The following is a 17256-nucleotide window of genomic DNA, read 5'->3' as shown; positions in this document are numbered from 1 at the left end:
TTTTTATGTTGGTTGACGATCAAGTTTTACTTCCTGTGAGCTCAACAGTTTCACAAGCTTTAGATTCGAGGCTTGGTTTAAAATTGAATTAGCTGGTAGCAGCTGGGTCACGTAGAGTCTACGGTCCTTTTAAATGCTCATTATATAAATGTGAACGTAACCTGGCCTGAACTACAGCTCTTGTGCGTTATATGATGTGGCGCTCTCTCTTTGCTCAGTAACCTTGATATGCTGAACTGTGTGGATTTAACTTTGAGAGCTGTGTTTTTCTTCTCTGACCACTTTTCCCACAACGAATCCCACCTGAGACCTACCCAACCATGAGGGCAGTTTGCTCTTTCCTTTTCACTGCCAATCTACTTTCTAATCTTGTGAATCTGTCAATGACAGTGGAAAAAAAACACCCAGCAGGCTCTTTCCATTTCCCAATTTTGGAGCACACGGGAAAAATAACTTTTCTTCGCCTCAAGGCCATCCGCTCACTTTCTGCCCATTTCCTCAATTGTGCATTCTTTCCTATTTGAGGAGGTTGACTGAAGCCCAACCTGAGGAGTCAACCCCTGTGAATGCTTGTTCTCAGGTCAAGTCCCCATATTTCACCTGTACTGCACCAGCAGCAGCTATGCTTCACTGCACTGAGGAAATTCCAGTTTCTGCTAGAGTAAGAATTACCATTAGGAAACAGCGAGAGTAAGAATGTGTTTTCCCTTTTAAAAACACAAACGAGCATGAGATACACTCACATCAGGGGAGTGACTTAAAGCCCAGGAACCAACACTAGGGCTACGTCCACACGTACCCGGGTATTTTTGAAAAGGAAGATTTTTAAAAACTCCGGCTAGGGTGGATATTTTTGAAAACTCAGTTTTTGCATTTACGTGTGGACGAGAAAAAAACGGAGAAAACGCAGCGTCAAAGATGTGCGCATTTTTTGACGTCACACTGTGCGCCACGTTATTGTTTCGGTGAAATGAATTTCTACAATACTGTTACTATTACTTGTACTCTCTGCAGTGTTTAAATGCTTACATATACACACACAGTTACTGTCCCTCCACACATACGACTCGGTTCTGCTTCTATGCCCCAGCTTTGTTTACTTTTTCCCACCGAGGCTTCTAGACTTCTGATTGGCCAACATTTCTGCACAGTTAGGAATATAGCGCCACCTGTTGCTTTGGCATGTTCCTAGCAGCGTTTTCCTTCATTTCTACGTTTACATGTGGACAGGATTATTTTTTAAAACGAAAACGGAAAATCTCTGTTTTCAAAAATACCCGTGTATGTGTGGACGTAGCCTAGAAACTCAGCTTCAAACCACAGTGGTTAGATAAAAAAAAAAAACAACAAAAAACAAAACAAAAAATGCCAACTAAGGTCAGGGTGTTTATTACTACTTAAAGTGCAAATAGTTATTAAAAACAATGATCATTTATACGGACATACACTATAGGGAAGAGAAGTAGTGGGCTACCTACACATTACACCTGGAGCCACTGGGGCATGTAAACCCTTGCTGTGAAGCTCCCAGCACACACAGTTTGTGTGCTGATTAGGGGTGGGGAAAAAAATCGATACTGTGTAGTAAGGTGATATTTTGTTTGCTAATAATGTATGGATACAGGGACAGCAGAAATCGATATTTTGTTACAAAAAAGGTTTTTGTGCTCTGACTTCAGAGCATGTTGATCCTTTTTCTGAGCAAGAATCCTGACATTCCTTCACTGTCCAAATGTGTTTAACATTTTTTATGGCAGCAATAAACATGACAGTTTACTTATTTTAATTTAAGACATGTTTTAGTTTAATTAAGTTTAAAACTTTTTTATTTAATGTAAAATTATATTTTGTTTTAATTTACTTTCAAATTCTTCAGTTGCTGAAGGGGCTGCATAGTTTTCATAAATTGCATAGTTCAGAATAGCTATAATTGTACCAGATGGTTGATTCAGTTAAGTTGGACTAGACTGTAATACAAACCGTTCAGTTTGTCAACAATAAAACTGAAATGAGAGAAAGACTGAGTGCGAGACTTTGATATTAGATAAAATGAATATTGATAAAGTTTATGTACAGAATCTGAATATTGCAAAATATTTTAAAAAATTGCAATAATATCGTATCGTGCATTAAGTATTGTGATAATATCGTATTGTGGGATGTATGGTGATTCCCACCTCTAGTGCTGATGTTAATGTCAGGTTAGGCAGTCAGAAGAGCATTAGACTTTAATCACTGTGCATCTCAGCACTCAACAACCACAATCTGTAACTTTAAAGAGCTTGTTAAGATCTTTTTAATCAAACCTCTCATACATCTTGCTGATATAAATAAGAAAAGAATTTGGGTTGATAAGGAGAGGAAAAAGCACTCTGTGTTTAAGGAAACAGCTGTGACTGATCACAAGACTTAATCATTTTTCCAGGTTTTGTTTTCATAATAGTAGGAAGCCAAAATTGTAACTGACAAATCTGGGTGTTAAGTTAGTAGCAAAAATAAATAGCATGAATAAATGTAGCACAATTAACGTTTTTATCATCATTATCCTTTTTTAATAATTGTTGTAGGCCAACATTAATTGAGAACCCAGCTCAAACCGGAGCAGATGGCTGCTCCTCCTGGAGCCTGGTTCTGTAGCAGGTTTCTTTTTGCTAAAAGGGAGCGTTTCCTCCCCAATGTCGCCACGTGCCTGCTCAAAGGGAGTCGCTTGATTGTTCGGGTCTTGGTGTAATTATTGTTGGGTCTTTACCTTATAATACAAAGTGCCCTGAGGTGACTACCATTGTGATTTGGTGCTGTATAAATAGAACTGAACTGAAACTCCATTTTTTATATTAAATAAAAAACGTCTCATCAAAAAGTGCTGCAACATCTCACTTGTTGCTTTCATGATAAATACCAATATACATCTCTTCCTGCATTGAGGATACAAGCACTAAAATGTTATTTTTGGACCACACTGCCCAACCCTAATACAACCAATAATCGTGTAGCACCACCAGCTGAGAGCCAGACACCACACCAGAAAAGTGACACAAACGCTTCTCAGGAAAACAGTTCGACCCAACCGGGGAAGGAATAGGAAACTTATGGTTTTAAATCTAGCTTTCACAGCTACTACACCTCACCGCCCACCTTCAGTCTAACCAGACACGTCTGGCCTGAGAAAAGCAGCAGCTGGTTAAGTGGACGACAGAGAAGGCGTATTTACTGTCACAGCCAGAATTTACCAGTATTTGGTCAGAGCCTGCTGTAATATCCCACCCCAGTGACCACATTTAGCCCCAACAGGCTCGCATGTGCTGCTGTCAATCAAACCTGCAGAGCTGTGAAGTTCCCTCCGAAAGCATAGAGGTCGTGCAGATGAACTGAGGAATCTCTGGGGACAAGATTGAGGGCTAATATGCAGAGTCGCCGATAAAAGGAACACAGAAATAACCACTTTAGCTCTGGCAGTATTTCTCCCTTGCAGCAGGCTTTAAAACCTGGGATGCTTTCATTCTCACTTCCTGATCCGAAAGGCTTGTGGAACAGTCGACGTTAAGTGATCAGAAATGGAAAAGATTAGGTCCAGTTACAGTTTGTGTTTAAATTTGAAATGTATTTTTTGAATGCACGTCCAAAGTTTTCAATGAAAAGTAATTAGCATATAAATAAGGAGCAGAGTGGCAGCATTTCAGGGTGAAAATAACCATGCTGCTGGGCTATTAGTATTGTCAAACATAAGTACTGTTGAAGTATAATGAAAAGAGACGCAGTTTTTCCACGATTCAGTTTATGTACACACCAATATATAAGTCAATATGGATCCTTATAAGCCTTTTTGGATTTCCGATGTTTATTTACTCTATCAATTTGGTGGTGGCCAAACACGATTTCCACAAACAAACAAAAACAAGCTTAACATCGTCTACTCCAAACACAGATGTCAGCAGTAAGACAAGTGATCTTTAAAAAGCTTTGACATAAACACCAAAAGGTGACACGTGTCTTTCTTGCAGCAAAGAAAAACGACTTCAGTTTTAGACCAAATCAAAGTGAAATAAATTTTATTGATTAATTATTCTCAGTGAAAACCTACAAATTAAAATAATTACTTTCCAACCTGCGTTCTCGTAGCTGCAGTTCATGAAGTGTTAATACTGGGCAACAGACAAGGACCAAGCATAAAAACATTTACACATTTTCTACGTCAACATCCAACTACATGCAGATTCCAGGGACGATGTGACACGTGCAGCTCTAGTGCTGGCCTTCATCTAGAAGTGTTAGTGAGGTCTGGCTCAACAGGTTGCTGAGCTGAGAATCTATATTACACTTTAAGCATAAAGACGAAGATATGTTGCTGTTAGACGACTTTAAATAAAAAACTCATCATGACTAGGGATGGGTATCAAAACCCGGTTCTTGTTGAGAACCGGTTCCCACTGTTTCAATTCCTTGGAATTGTTTGCCATTTTTGCAAACGATTCCCTTATCGATTCCAGTCGCCTCGAATGACGTCACCACCTTGCGGAGCATTATTTACCTGGCAGGAAACATGGCGTCTCAAACGCTCAAAAGTTTGGTTATACTTTACAAGAACGGATGACAACAGGGCAACTTGCAATACTTGCAAAGTAGATATTTAATTTAAGGGAGGAAACACTACGAATATGCAAAAGCATTTGCTCACAAAACACACGATGACCTTAAATGAATGTCGTGTTTTTAATTCCGCTCCGGACTCGTGAATCTCAACCCAGCAGCAGCGGTAACGTTTGCACGTCCTCTCCCGTTAATGCGGCAGGTAAATAATCAACTAACAGTGCATATTATGTTAGCGCGATCTGCCTTATTACAAAACCTGCCATTACTGTGCATTTAGGTGACCATGATGAGAGAGACAGACAGAGTCTGGCTCAGATGCTGGCAGTTCTCGCTGCAGTCTACTGGCAGCGTCTCCTTTCAGGCCAGGATAGACGAATGTCACCGAGCAGTGACTCAGTTTGTAGTCAAAGGCTTGAACCTATTTGCCACAGCAGATGCCCCGATTTTTGGTAAGTGAATGTGTTTAATTGTAGGCAGGGACATTACTGGATATTCTTGTGTAATTGCTACAGAATAATTTATGTTAAACTTTGTTATTGCTACAGAAGAATATTTATTTTATTATTTTACATTTACATTTTTTTCCCCGGGGACCCTGTGACACCCCATTGAAGAGCCATAGGCTGTGGATCTCTTAAGATCTCACTGTTGGGTTTGTAAGGCCATGTTACTCCTAAATTTCTATCTTGTTCAAAGAGCAGATATAAAACAAAGTTCTAAGCTAATCGACCTTCATGTTCTCCTTTTTTAAAAAGAATCGATAAAGAATCAAATCGTTAAACAAAATCGAAAATGGAATCTGAATCGTGAAAATCTTATCAATACCCATCCCTAATCATGACTTGGTTGTGTTCAGCACTAATAACAAATAATAATGGATTGCATTTATATAGTGCTTTTCGGGACCCCTCAAAGCGCTTTACAATTCCACTATTCATTCACTCTCACATTCACACACTGGTGGAGGCAGCTACAGTTGTAGCCACAGCTGCCCTGGGGCAGACTGACAGAGGCGAGGCTGCCATATCGCGCCATCGGCCCCTCTGGCCAACACCAGTAGGCGGTAGGTGAAGTGTCTTGCCCAAGGACACAACGACCAAGACTGTCCGAGCCAGGGCTCGAACCGGCAACCTTCCGATTACAAGATGAACGCCCAACTCTTGAGCCACGATCGCCCATTAGCTGCTATAATGATCGAGCGAAGTCCACCTTTAGAGAGAGACTCCAGGCCTCAAGGGCCGGTGTTTTGCAGGTTTTAGATGCGTCTTTGATCCGACACAGCTGCTTTAAATGGCTAAATTACCTCCTCAACATGTCATGAAGTTATCCAGAGGCCTGGTAACGAACTAATCATTTGATTCAGGTGTGTTAATCCAGGGTGAGATCTAAAACCTGCAGCACACCGGCCGTAGAGGCTGATTTAAAGTATCTCTGCTCTCCAAATCATCCCACATTGTCACATCTACCTTGTGATGGATGGAGCCTGTTAGCACAGACTGTTTATGCTACCAGGCGAACTAACATTACCCAGCAGGTTGTTCAGCGGTATATTTTATTAACGTGGAGTTATTAGTTCACAAATATTGTGTGCCATAGGGTTGTCCCAATAGACAATATTGTGGGGGATCTGGGGGGGGGGGGGAGAGAGAGAGAGAGAGAGAGAGAGAGAGAGAATTCAAGCAGAGAGCTAATGTGTTATTTTTAAACTCGGTGTTTAATTTACATTTCCTAACCTTGTGTGGAAAGAGCAAAACGACCGATGACTGCAACAAGATGCAACTGTTTATTCTGTATGATGGAAGGCTTTAAGAGGCCACAAATCCTGGTGCCACCTCCCTCGGAAGATTTTCCAAAACAGTACTAATGGGAAGCATAATCTTTGTGAAGCAAACAAAGATTATGCTTGACTTGAACTCGGATAATGGAAATGTCTGGTTGACACCCACGGTGACCTTCTGCAATTTCAGACACACCCAGATGTACGTTAATGACACTTCACACGTTGCACCGGCTCAGTCAGTGCAGACCACAGAACGAAACTAACTGATCAGTGTGATTGAGAACTTGAGATATTTCACTGTGTTTAAAAAGAAGGAACCACATCTGGTTATACTGTTTTTCTTGTTATGATCACAACTTATAACTTGTGTTATTTTTTTATCTTGCAAATATTAAGCAGGAAAGCCACTTAAGACTCAATCCCAAGTTTTAAACCGATGAGGACTTTTAAATTAGTTTTCTATCCTTCTTGTGTAAAAATGAAAACCATAATTATTACATTAGAACATTTTAAAGCATCTGTCATAGAAAAACAGTGTAGTCAGACCCACTCAGTCATTTTACTAAAAATAACATGTTACCTAAAGACACAGGACTCAAACTTTGATGTGTCTGGCCTTCACGCTTCAGCGAGAAATAAAATGTCACAGCTATGATCAATAGGACTGCTACAGGCCCATGAGAAGTGAGAAACAAAAACAGGTCATGGTTATTTAGTTACAAGAGTTGCCTTTTTCTTTGCCTCCCGATTCTTTATTGAACAGTCATCTTTTATATGCAATCAGCGTGGGAAATCAGCTGCAGTGAAAAGCAGGCTGTGGCAGCTATGATGCCATTTTGGCTGGTTTGAAATACCCCCCCCCAAAAAAAAAAAAACCAAAAAAAAAAAAAAAAACGTACTTTAATATAGGCAGGCTGTTGCTGAATAAACTTAAATTTTCTCTGGCTGATTTACCATGAAATACATCCATAGAGATAAATAAATGTGACAGGTAATCCAAAGTCCAGAAATAAAAACTGAACCTTCCAAGATTTTAAATTAAATTACATTTATTTCCATTGTTACATATGAAAAATTGGTTTTTGTTTTTTAGATTTCGATACTTTGAGAATTTATGTTATGGTACAGCCCCAAAGCCATCCCCACAAAAGATAATTCACTGTGACAACTCGTGTGACATTATGAAAATGCGACATGAATACTGACCTTTAGAGTATCTTTACTGCTACGCCCATTATAGAACAACTCTAAAGTAGTGCACAGCAGCACTTTAATATAAAATACAGTTGTATAGTATTTAGGGCTGCCACAAACGATTATTTTGATAGTCGACTAGTCACCGATTATTTTTGCGATTAGTCGACTAATCAGATCATCATCCATTGGACGTAAAACGTACAGTTTATTGCACCAGCAGCATCTGCTCTTATATAACTATCATTAGCTTACAGCTTTAAGTGTTTAAGGTATGTGCTAACTAAAAATAAAGACAAGATGATAGTTTATTAAATTTTAATGAAATTTGCAGATTGTTTCGGTGAAGTTTAATAAACTCCTTGCTATCTAAAATATAACAGGACACCGGAGTAAATTCTCGAGCATCTCACACTTCTGATAATCAGTTGTCTTCTTGACGTTTATTCAGCTGTTTAAAACTATAACTTTAATCTCAGCCAAACCGATTTACTCAGGAACAAATAAAATACTAAAAAAAGCCAAACAATAACAAGTTATCTAAGTGACTTATATATGTTTAACCTGAGTAGCGAAAGACGGCGGTGGATTTGAAAACGATTTGCCGGGAGTCCGGTGCTCCCACGGGCTCTAGTTAGCCTAGCCCCCGGCTAGCTATCGAGCTAGTGGGTAACAGACGTCTCCGAAAACGTCGGAGCGCTTTTGAAAATATGTGGCGTCTTGATAAACTGAGCAGATATTTGAGGTTTACACAGCTACATTCTCGCCTAAAAATATGTTAAACGTTTATTTTGTGACCCAGAAAGAATAATAAGAGTAATATTAAAACTAACTAGCTGCCGCCATTGTTGGAAACTGAGCTGGGCTGCGCTATGAAGTCTGGGACAGCTTCTTCTTCTTCGGGGTTTAACGGCAGCTGGCATCCTTCTACATGCAGTGCTGCCATCTTCTGTTTCAGTCCGTTATTACACTCTTAAATCCTACTACTTATTCCTGCGTCTTTTGTGATCTTACAAAGGTTCAAACGACGTGTCGACTGTTAAATCAGTCATCGACGATTTTAAAAGTCGACGTAATCGTGACTAGTCGACTAATCGTGGCAGCCCTAATAGTATTTATATTCAGGTAAAATCTATTATGATGTCATTGGTTTCTAAGGGCATAGAAACTATTACAGGCTGTCTGCGGCAATGCAGAGGTTGTTCACTTATTCCAACACAAACTATTAGGATTGTGATCTGGACATCACATATAAAATTCTACAATTAAAAATTATAAACATGGCTTTGTGTACAAAACCATGATATGGGATTACTACATAAATGGCATAAAGATAAAGTAGGCTAAAATGCATCCTGTTATAAAGACACTTGGAACATCTTACTGAGAAACAGTTCCCACACGAGTGTCTGTCATCTGACCGAATCTAGAGATCATATACATTATAACCTTATATATGAAAAATAAATTCGAACGGGAGCTGGATGAAGAAATCCCAGAAGAGATCTGATACCACATGTGGATAACACATCAACAACACAATCACTGAAATTGAGGGAATTTAGTTGGAAGAACCAGATTCTTGACTTTAATGCTCCAAATTACAAGCAAACAGACAAACACTAAACAGCCATGCTGGAAATTATTAAAATGTGGTCATATGGAACCAAACCACACTCACATATGGGAAAATAAAACTGGGATTCATTCAGCTCTAGGTAAGCTTGGTGAAAGACTCGGTGAAATATATGATTCCAAGATCATTTCAGATCCTATACTTGAGTTATCTTAAGGGACGTATATATGGGCTCAAAATGTGGTCATAAATATTTTGTACTTGTAAATCAGGACTTGTATGTGTAAAAAAGATTTGTGTGTGTGTAAAAACAGATTTGTGTGTGGACTTAGCCAAGCCAAAAAAAAAAAAAAAAAAACAACCCTGCAAGTTACAAGTACGAATTTTGACCCTATTTTTCTTCCTTTCATCTGATTGGCCAATGTCATGTCAATCACAAATGTAACAATCCAATCAGAGAACAGATGGGTTTGGCTGTCGAAGGGGCGCTTTTTTGAACTGCAGGTCCTTGAAGGGTAATACAGTTTGAAGCTGGAGGATCTCTATATAAATATCCGATAGCAGTTAGATCCCCTAACTTTCAGCAGCTGTTGAAAGGATAAAGTTGTGGTATATCAGTGGTTAGAAATACCATTATTACTTTAGGATTAGTTTAACACAAAGTCACAGCTGAGACCATTGCTGTGAGTCACAGTGCGCAGCATAAAAGTCCTTTTACATCGGACGCAGCATGTGCTGCTAATGCTAACTAAAAGCAAAGGATCCAGAATTTGTTGCGCTGGCTGCTGAGCTCTGTGGGTTTTTGCAGCAGCTCTACCTGCACTAGATGCACCTGCTCCTTGTCGTTTCTATCTCTGACTTTATGTCCTCTACAAGAGTTTTTTTTTTTTTTTGCTAGTTCTTCAAATGTTCAATAAAAACATGTATGCTAATTCATAACGAAGAAAGCTTTGTAATGAAGACTGTCATTTCCAAAACACTGTCTCTTTTTACACAAATCCTGATTTACAAGTACAAAATATTTATGACCACATTTTGAGCCCATACGTATATCCTAAGGACATATCTGACACCAGCAAAGAAAATTATCACCAAACACTGACTAAGGATTGAAACACCAAGCTACAGAATGAGGTGTTTGCTGTTGAGGAGTTTCTGTTGATGTGAAAGCTCAGACAGAAAAAAGAATACTCTCTACAAGAGTGGGACAAAAGGTTGTCATACAAAGTAAAGAAAGGACTTAAAATAAAGGATTTTGAATAAATTGAATTGACTTACACTGGCTTGGGACTATTCAAATGTCCATGAACTTGATTTTGTGTGTTTGTTTTTGGCTAATTTTTAATTTCAGCATTTGTGTAGGTGCTTTACATGGATAAACAAGGCAAATAAAATAAAAGCTACAAAAAAAAGATAAATATGGCCTGAAGAAAAATAATTGTATTAATTAAATGCTGTCAAAGCTGTAAAGGCTCCATCATTGAATCCAAAACCTCCACACAGAATCAAACTATTGTGATTTCCAGGTCTGAGCCAGTTTGTAGATCAGATGTAAGGGTCTAATCATTAAGCTTGTTCATGCAGTAATTAACTGTTATTTACTAGGGGTGGGGGGAAAAAATCGATACTGTGTAGTATGGTGATATTTTGTTTGCTAATAATGTATCGATACAGGGACAGCAGAAATCAATATTTTGTTACAAAAAAGGTTTTTGTGCTCTGACTTCAGAGCATGTTGATCCTTTTTCTGAGCAAGAATCCTGACATTCCTTCACTGTCCAAATGTGTTTAACTTTTTCTTGGCAGCAATAAACATGACAGTTTACTTATTTTAATTTAAGACATGTTTTATTTTAATTAAGTTTAAAACTTTTTTATTTGATGTAAAATTATATTTTGTTTTAATTTACTTTCAAATTCTTCAGTTGCTGAAGGGGCTGCATAGTTTTCATAAACTGCATCGTTCAGAATAGCTATAATTGTACCAGATGGTTGATTCAGTTAAGTTGGACTAGACTGTAATACAAACCGTTCAGTTTGTCAACAATAAAACTGAAATGAGAGAAAGACTGAGCGTGAGACTTTGTTATTAGATCAAATGAATATTGATAAAGTTTACCTTTATGTACAGAATCTGAATATCGCAAAATATTTAAAGAAAAAATTGCAATAATATCGTATCGTGGGATGTATGGTGATTCCCACCTCTATTATTTACACATATAAATCAGCATAAAAGAGTTAATAGAACAAAAAACTTAATAAAAATAAAAGTTTTATGACTTATGACACTGTTTAAAGGACAAAATAATTTCTCTCTCCAGCTGATAAGGCTCTGCTCAAATCTATGTTTACCCCACAATCTATTATTTTCACATTTAAACATCTATTTTACAAAGACTCACTCAAATATATAATCATAGGAAGAATATTCATTTACAGCCCTAATGTATTTGCTTTAGTACTGTGCCCTCGTTAAGACATTTTCGTTGAATATTAATGAAAAGCTGCTGTGTATCCTTAACACAGACATCAAACTTTGTCTGAAAACCAGTGTGAAAATGTCCCTGATGCAGCCAAAAACTGTGTGCCATGTTTTCCATCAGTCAAATGGATTGTTTTAATGAACTGGAAACAACATAAACCAAATTGTTTCTGTACGGTTCATTCGTGTAACGACTTTATTGACTTAGCAGAACAGGAACACGGGCCAGGTCAGCGTGTGTACCCCTCCTTCTCCTTCTACTCTAAGCTCCACCTCAGTTTCTTTCTTGTTTTTAAAAATCTTTCATTGTAGTCACTGTCTACAGCGCTGCTCAAGTTGCTCCCAAGAACCGAGCCAAGTTTGCTTACATTTGCATGTAAATTTCTGCGCTCAACAATAGCGACTGCAGAAAGTCAGCAATCACGCCTTTGTAGGGCCAAAGATCCAAAGAAATATGCCTGGCTCTTCAGCTAAAGGGTATCCAGACCAAAAACAGGATCAGTTCCAACCTTTTTTGTTCAGTTTAAGTGCAGCTACAACTCCCTGAATGACTGTGTTTGCATACAAGCTCAACACATGCTGGAACAGTATTGAACTGCAACAAACCGAGCAGGTGGCTCCAGTAAAAACAGCACAGTGGTGTAAAGCTCGACTGAAAAACATGAGTGTTTGCGCGTTACACTCACCAAATGAGAGTTCTCTTTTGCCTCTTGTACTTGCTGCACCTGTGGTTCAGCTACAACTTTCGTGTCCTGGTCAGAAGTCATGAGCCGTCTGCTTCTTGGCTCCTCAGGGAGAAGTCTCTGTGTCACCAAGTAAGCTACAGGGGGGCAGAAGGGACAAACAAGTCTGAGTCAACAACGGATGTTTATCAGCGTATCATCAGCTGGCACATGTGTAAGACAAAGGAGTCAGGAGGTAGTGTCTGACAGTTGCGTTATTACATCTGATTTTTCACACAAATTGTTTTTAATGCTTGTATATGGACAGAATAACAATCAGAGCATGTGTGGATATTTTCCTCGTACAGACTTAACTTACACTAATTTAAACTACCAACACGTTGCTGTTTCTCTTAGAACTGCAATGGAAAAACTGACAATATGCTGTTGTTGTACGGAGGCCACTATTCTCATTTCAGACACTTCAGACAGACATGATGACAAAATGTGAAAAATCAAACGTCAGCTTGTTCTGACACATTGAAAGTATGTCACACCAATGTACAAGAAAAGCTATCAATTAGCAATAATACAAATACAGTAACACGAAAAGCTCTGCAACTCATAACAGAAACAACCAGTGAATTAGACCCATCTACTTTATAGGCCTCGATTACACAACGTGGCTTTGATTCATATTCAGCAGCTGTTTGTTTAGTTGACAGTGTTTTGCATTAAACGATGCAGGCTTTAATATTTAGCCAGTTATTTAAATAAAATGTGTAATTGTTCTTTTGTGCTCTTGTTTTTATTGAACTGTTGCATTTGTCAAGGTCAGATTTTGCATTTTATATTCCCATTCAATAAAGGATTTTCCATTTCCTGCTGCCTGTGGATACTGACATTTACTGATGTTTATCTCGTGCTTTTATGGGTTTACCAGCACTCATGCTTGTATGACTGAATTTTAACATTATGGTTTTTTCTCACTTTTAAAAATAAAATAAAATATGTACGTGTGTGATGGTGCATCCCAGCATAGAACAATCATGCAGTTATGTTGAAAACAACAGGTGCATCCATAGAAAGTAAACAGTTTTCTATCTTTAACACCTGCTACATTTGCTGCTTGTGGAGCACACAAAAAAGCGAACTTTTAACCTTTTTTGACAATTTTTATTAGGGGTATTTAAAAAAAAAAAAAAAAGATACATAGTAGCATTGCAATATTTTGTTAAGGTGGTATTGTATCTATACAGAGACACCAAAAATCTGTATTGTAATCAAACACAATAATCTGGGTCAATCAAATAAAGAAACAAAGAAAGAAAGAAATCATTGTATAGAATGTTTTCACATTCTGCAACAGATTAAGACTCGTGGTAACAAAATGTTTGCCCAGAGCTTGATGCTGTTGCGCTCTCATGACCACTTATGATGGCAGGGCGATTGCACAGGTTGCCAGATAGGAGGCAATTTTAATACCAACAGTTGCAATCCGACTTTGTCTGACTGCAGTAACTCAGAAAAATTGTTGGAAGCTTTCAAATAATTGCTAATTCATAAATGAGACAGATTGCCAACAAGTTGCTATGAGTCTAAATGAGTCTTTGTCAATGACCAGGATTCGAGGGGACTGAACACAACAGGCTGCCAGCTAGTTGTATTCTGGTTTATATGCCTATAGAACAGGAAGGTTGCAGAGTGGAAATGTATTAGTTAAATGTGAATTGCTGTCTATGTAGACAGCAGCAGATATGTGCTTGTCAATGGTTTATCGCAGTTAATTGCCTACTTGACCGCATTCAATAGCAGACAGAGCACACAGACTTCGTCTGGCAGCATTTATGGCAGGTTGTCATGACAGTCGAATTTTTGCAGCCAAAAAAAAAAAAAAGAAAAAAAGAAAAGAAAAGAAAACAGCTTAAGTGTGATAACTTTATCTTATAGGATAAAACAGATACTGGCAAAGTTCAACTTTGAGGACATCACTGAAGAATGCAGCTGACAAAATGTGATAAAGTAGAGTACGTGTTATTGCAATACTCATCGCAAAATTTTTTTTTAAAAATTAAATTGTCATATCATGAGTGAAGTATTCTGATAAGACTGTATCGTAGAAGGCGGCAATGATCATCATATTCCACATATGTGGCTAAAAACTGATACAGACTGCAGAGAATACTGCAGTCTGTATTAGTTAGCAGCATGTGAGTGATTAAAAATGATTAATGTTAATGTTGTAATCTGCTGTCTCAACAGAAAGGTTGATAATAAACCAGCAATAAGACTGACACAGATCATGTGTGTAATTTCTGGTTGATTTTCAGCCTCATTTCTCTGATGAGGCGATGAAACCAGGCGCATTGAAACAAAAATGTTTTTCTTCAGTTAACAGGAGCAGCACTCGTCATTGTCACAATCACGGCAGGTAAAAATCCAATCAGTCGTTTCTGGACCGACCGCTCAACAAACGTGAAGAAAATAATCTTTTCAGCTGCTCTCATCCACTGCTCTCTCGCTTCACACAGCAATAAAGCAAACGCATAAAGATAAGTCAAAATAAAAGCTGTCCGTTTAGTTTGCCGCTATGTTTTTAAAATCTAAATGTGTAAGACAATATTTGTTATTAAAGCTTTAAAATAACTGTAATAGCAGGTAAGCCTGCTAGAGAGATTGGATAGCTTCTATAAACCTGAAGTTTACCAAATTTACAGCTCGCAGCAGACTAAACAAGCAGCCAAAAATGTCACTTTTCTTCAGGCGGTCTAATGAAGGACTCTTATGGGCTTTAACAACTACCTCTGTCACCTCTACAACGCTCCATCCTACTGGCTAAATATTTGAACATACGCTCCTAAATACTTTTTATTGTCCTTGTGCATCTATTTTTAGCCACAAATGCGAGCAAAACACTTACATCATCAAGCCCTGCCTTCCTGAATTCTTTTCCACGTAAAAAGGACGCTTAGCTGCACTCTTTGCTTTCTGTTTATACACGAGTCAAACGTCATGAGGTTTTGTGGGTCAAGTTCTCGACATCACTCTGTCATCCCCAAGGCCCGATTGGATGATCACTTCCACAACATTTGACCTCAGTGTAACGGGAAGGGGGGGGACACAACAAAACACCACTGGAAACACCTTCTTTTCTGTCCTGCTTGTAAAGCGGTGATAATCCGCCCAACAATCGGGCGCCTGTCCCTGACACGGGCCCTCGCTGTGTTCGCATACAAAGCAGAAAAAGAATGGTGTGGCTGTAAAGCCGGTGACCTTTGATCCACATAATGACACAGTGTCACTGCTGCTGTGATGAATGGGGCTAAGCACAAGCCTCCATCAACTCACATCAATAATTGAAGCATCTGTTTGTGTGATAAACTTTGCACCTAACATTGTAAAAACGGTTTGACAACTGAAACCTGCACACAACCCGAGTGTGTAACTAGCTGACAAGTCATGCAAAATCTATCATTTTGGAAGCCAGTAACCAATGATTGGGTGTGGGGGTTCTGGGTTTTCATGTCACCTTGTGTGCTTCAGTACCAAATTCTCTGTGATGTATTTTTCTGTCTCTGCTGTCGCACATTTAAAGGACTGAAATACTGACACAACAAAGTCTCGGCAGCCTTTTTTCCAAAACTGCTGCTCTTTAATGCTGACGTTCTGATTTGAACTTCTACCTCTGATAAAAATCACCACACACATATAAATAAAAAATAACTCTGGTGCTGTGATTAAAGCCAGAAAGTCTCATTCTTGTCTATGTCAGCTGCCCTTCGGTCAACTGCCTGTTCCAATTGAGGCTGAACCACGTTCACCTCAGAGCTCTTCCAGAAAGGGTCGTGGTCTGAAACGGTTTCTGCAGATTTAAAACTACAGACACTCTAAGAGCTTATTTGGTAAACAGCTTAAGGAAGAAGGAAAAAAGAAAAGAAAAAGGTGTTAGTCTGTCCCTAAAACACCCTAACAGGCATTTTTGTTGGCAGAGCCCATGTTACATGAATTGCAGGAAGTTTTTGGGGTACAGATTGGGGCGAAGACTGCAGCGGGCAACGCTGAACTGATGTTCTGCACTGCACCTACGAGCCGAGTGGCACAGAGCTGAAAGCAGACCATGTGAAAGCCTGTGAGCACTCTGAAGATAAAAGAAGCTGAAGGCAAATACTAATAATCCTTCCACAGGTTCACTTACAGAAACCTCAGTTTTACTTCCTCTAGAAAGATCTTACTGAGCTAAAGCTCTCCTTTAATCATCCTGACTCGAGCTGAACTCAACTGATCAGGCTTTGCTTTTGTGGAGGACCAAATTTATTTATTTATTTATTTAGGACAGTGCATGTTAATGAACATAAATGTAAAAAAAATTACATGAATGTAAACATACCAAATTATAGCCAAGGGCTAATTTCCATCTGTTGTCCTTAAGCATAAAAAATAGGCATAATAATTCATAAAAATTCATCATTCATTCATAATAAAAACTCCATCACCAAACTTACACATACACACCTTTCTGTTCCCAAATAAAACATTAAAACTATACAACTCATACATGATCACACACTTGCTTCCTGCTGGAGCAAAAATAGTTAAAATAGTCATCGTTTGATCCGGACGGTGTCGTTTTCATAATTGCTGGCAGCCAAATTTATAAACAAATTTTAAATTCAATACTTTTGTGTAGAAACTTGAAATCATATTATGAACCTGTTAGATCTACATCTACTCGATATATAAGCTGACTAGGGCTGCCACAAACGATTATTTTGATAGTCGACTAGTCACCGATTATTTTTGCGATTAGTCGACTAATCAGATCATCATCCATTGGACGTAAAACCTACAGCTTATTGCACCAGCAGCATCTGCTCTTATATAACTATCATTAGCTTACAGCTTTAAGTGTTTAAGGTATGTGCTAACTAAAAATAAAGACAAGATGATAGTTTATTAAATTTTAATGAAA

The 17256-nt window shown here is 38.5% G+C and overlaps 1 protein-coding gene across 4 annotated transcripts in view; it reads right to left on the bottom strand.

Annotated features, from left to right (window-relative positions):
- The window catches only part of larp4b (La ribonucleoprotein 4B), a 62646-nt gene that overhangs the window by 39787 nt on the left and 5603 nt on the right, over window positions 1–17256 (bottom strand). For all 4 annotated transcript variants that reach the window (XM_087832080.1, XM_087832081.1, XM_087832082.1 and 1 more), the window contains exon 2: window positions 12312–12445. In XM_087832080.1, coding sequence (XP_087688206.1) covers window positions 12312–12392 — 81 coding nt within the window. In that variant the 5' untranslated portion in view covers window positions 12393–12445. The remainder of the gene's footprint in view (window positions 1–12311; window positions 12446–17256) is intronic.

This window comes from Neolamprologus brichardi, chromosome 18 (genome assembly GCF_056152115.1).
Source record: "Neolamprologus brichardi isolate AB-2024 chromosome 18, ASM5615211v1, whole genome shotgun sequence".
In the NCBI taxonomy this organism is placed as follows: domain Eukaryota; kingdom Metazoa; phylum Chordata; class Actinopteri; order Cichliformes; family Cichlidae; genus Neolamprologus; species Neolamprologus brichardi.
This window is presented reverse-complemented; position numbering and strand designations above follow the sequence as displayed.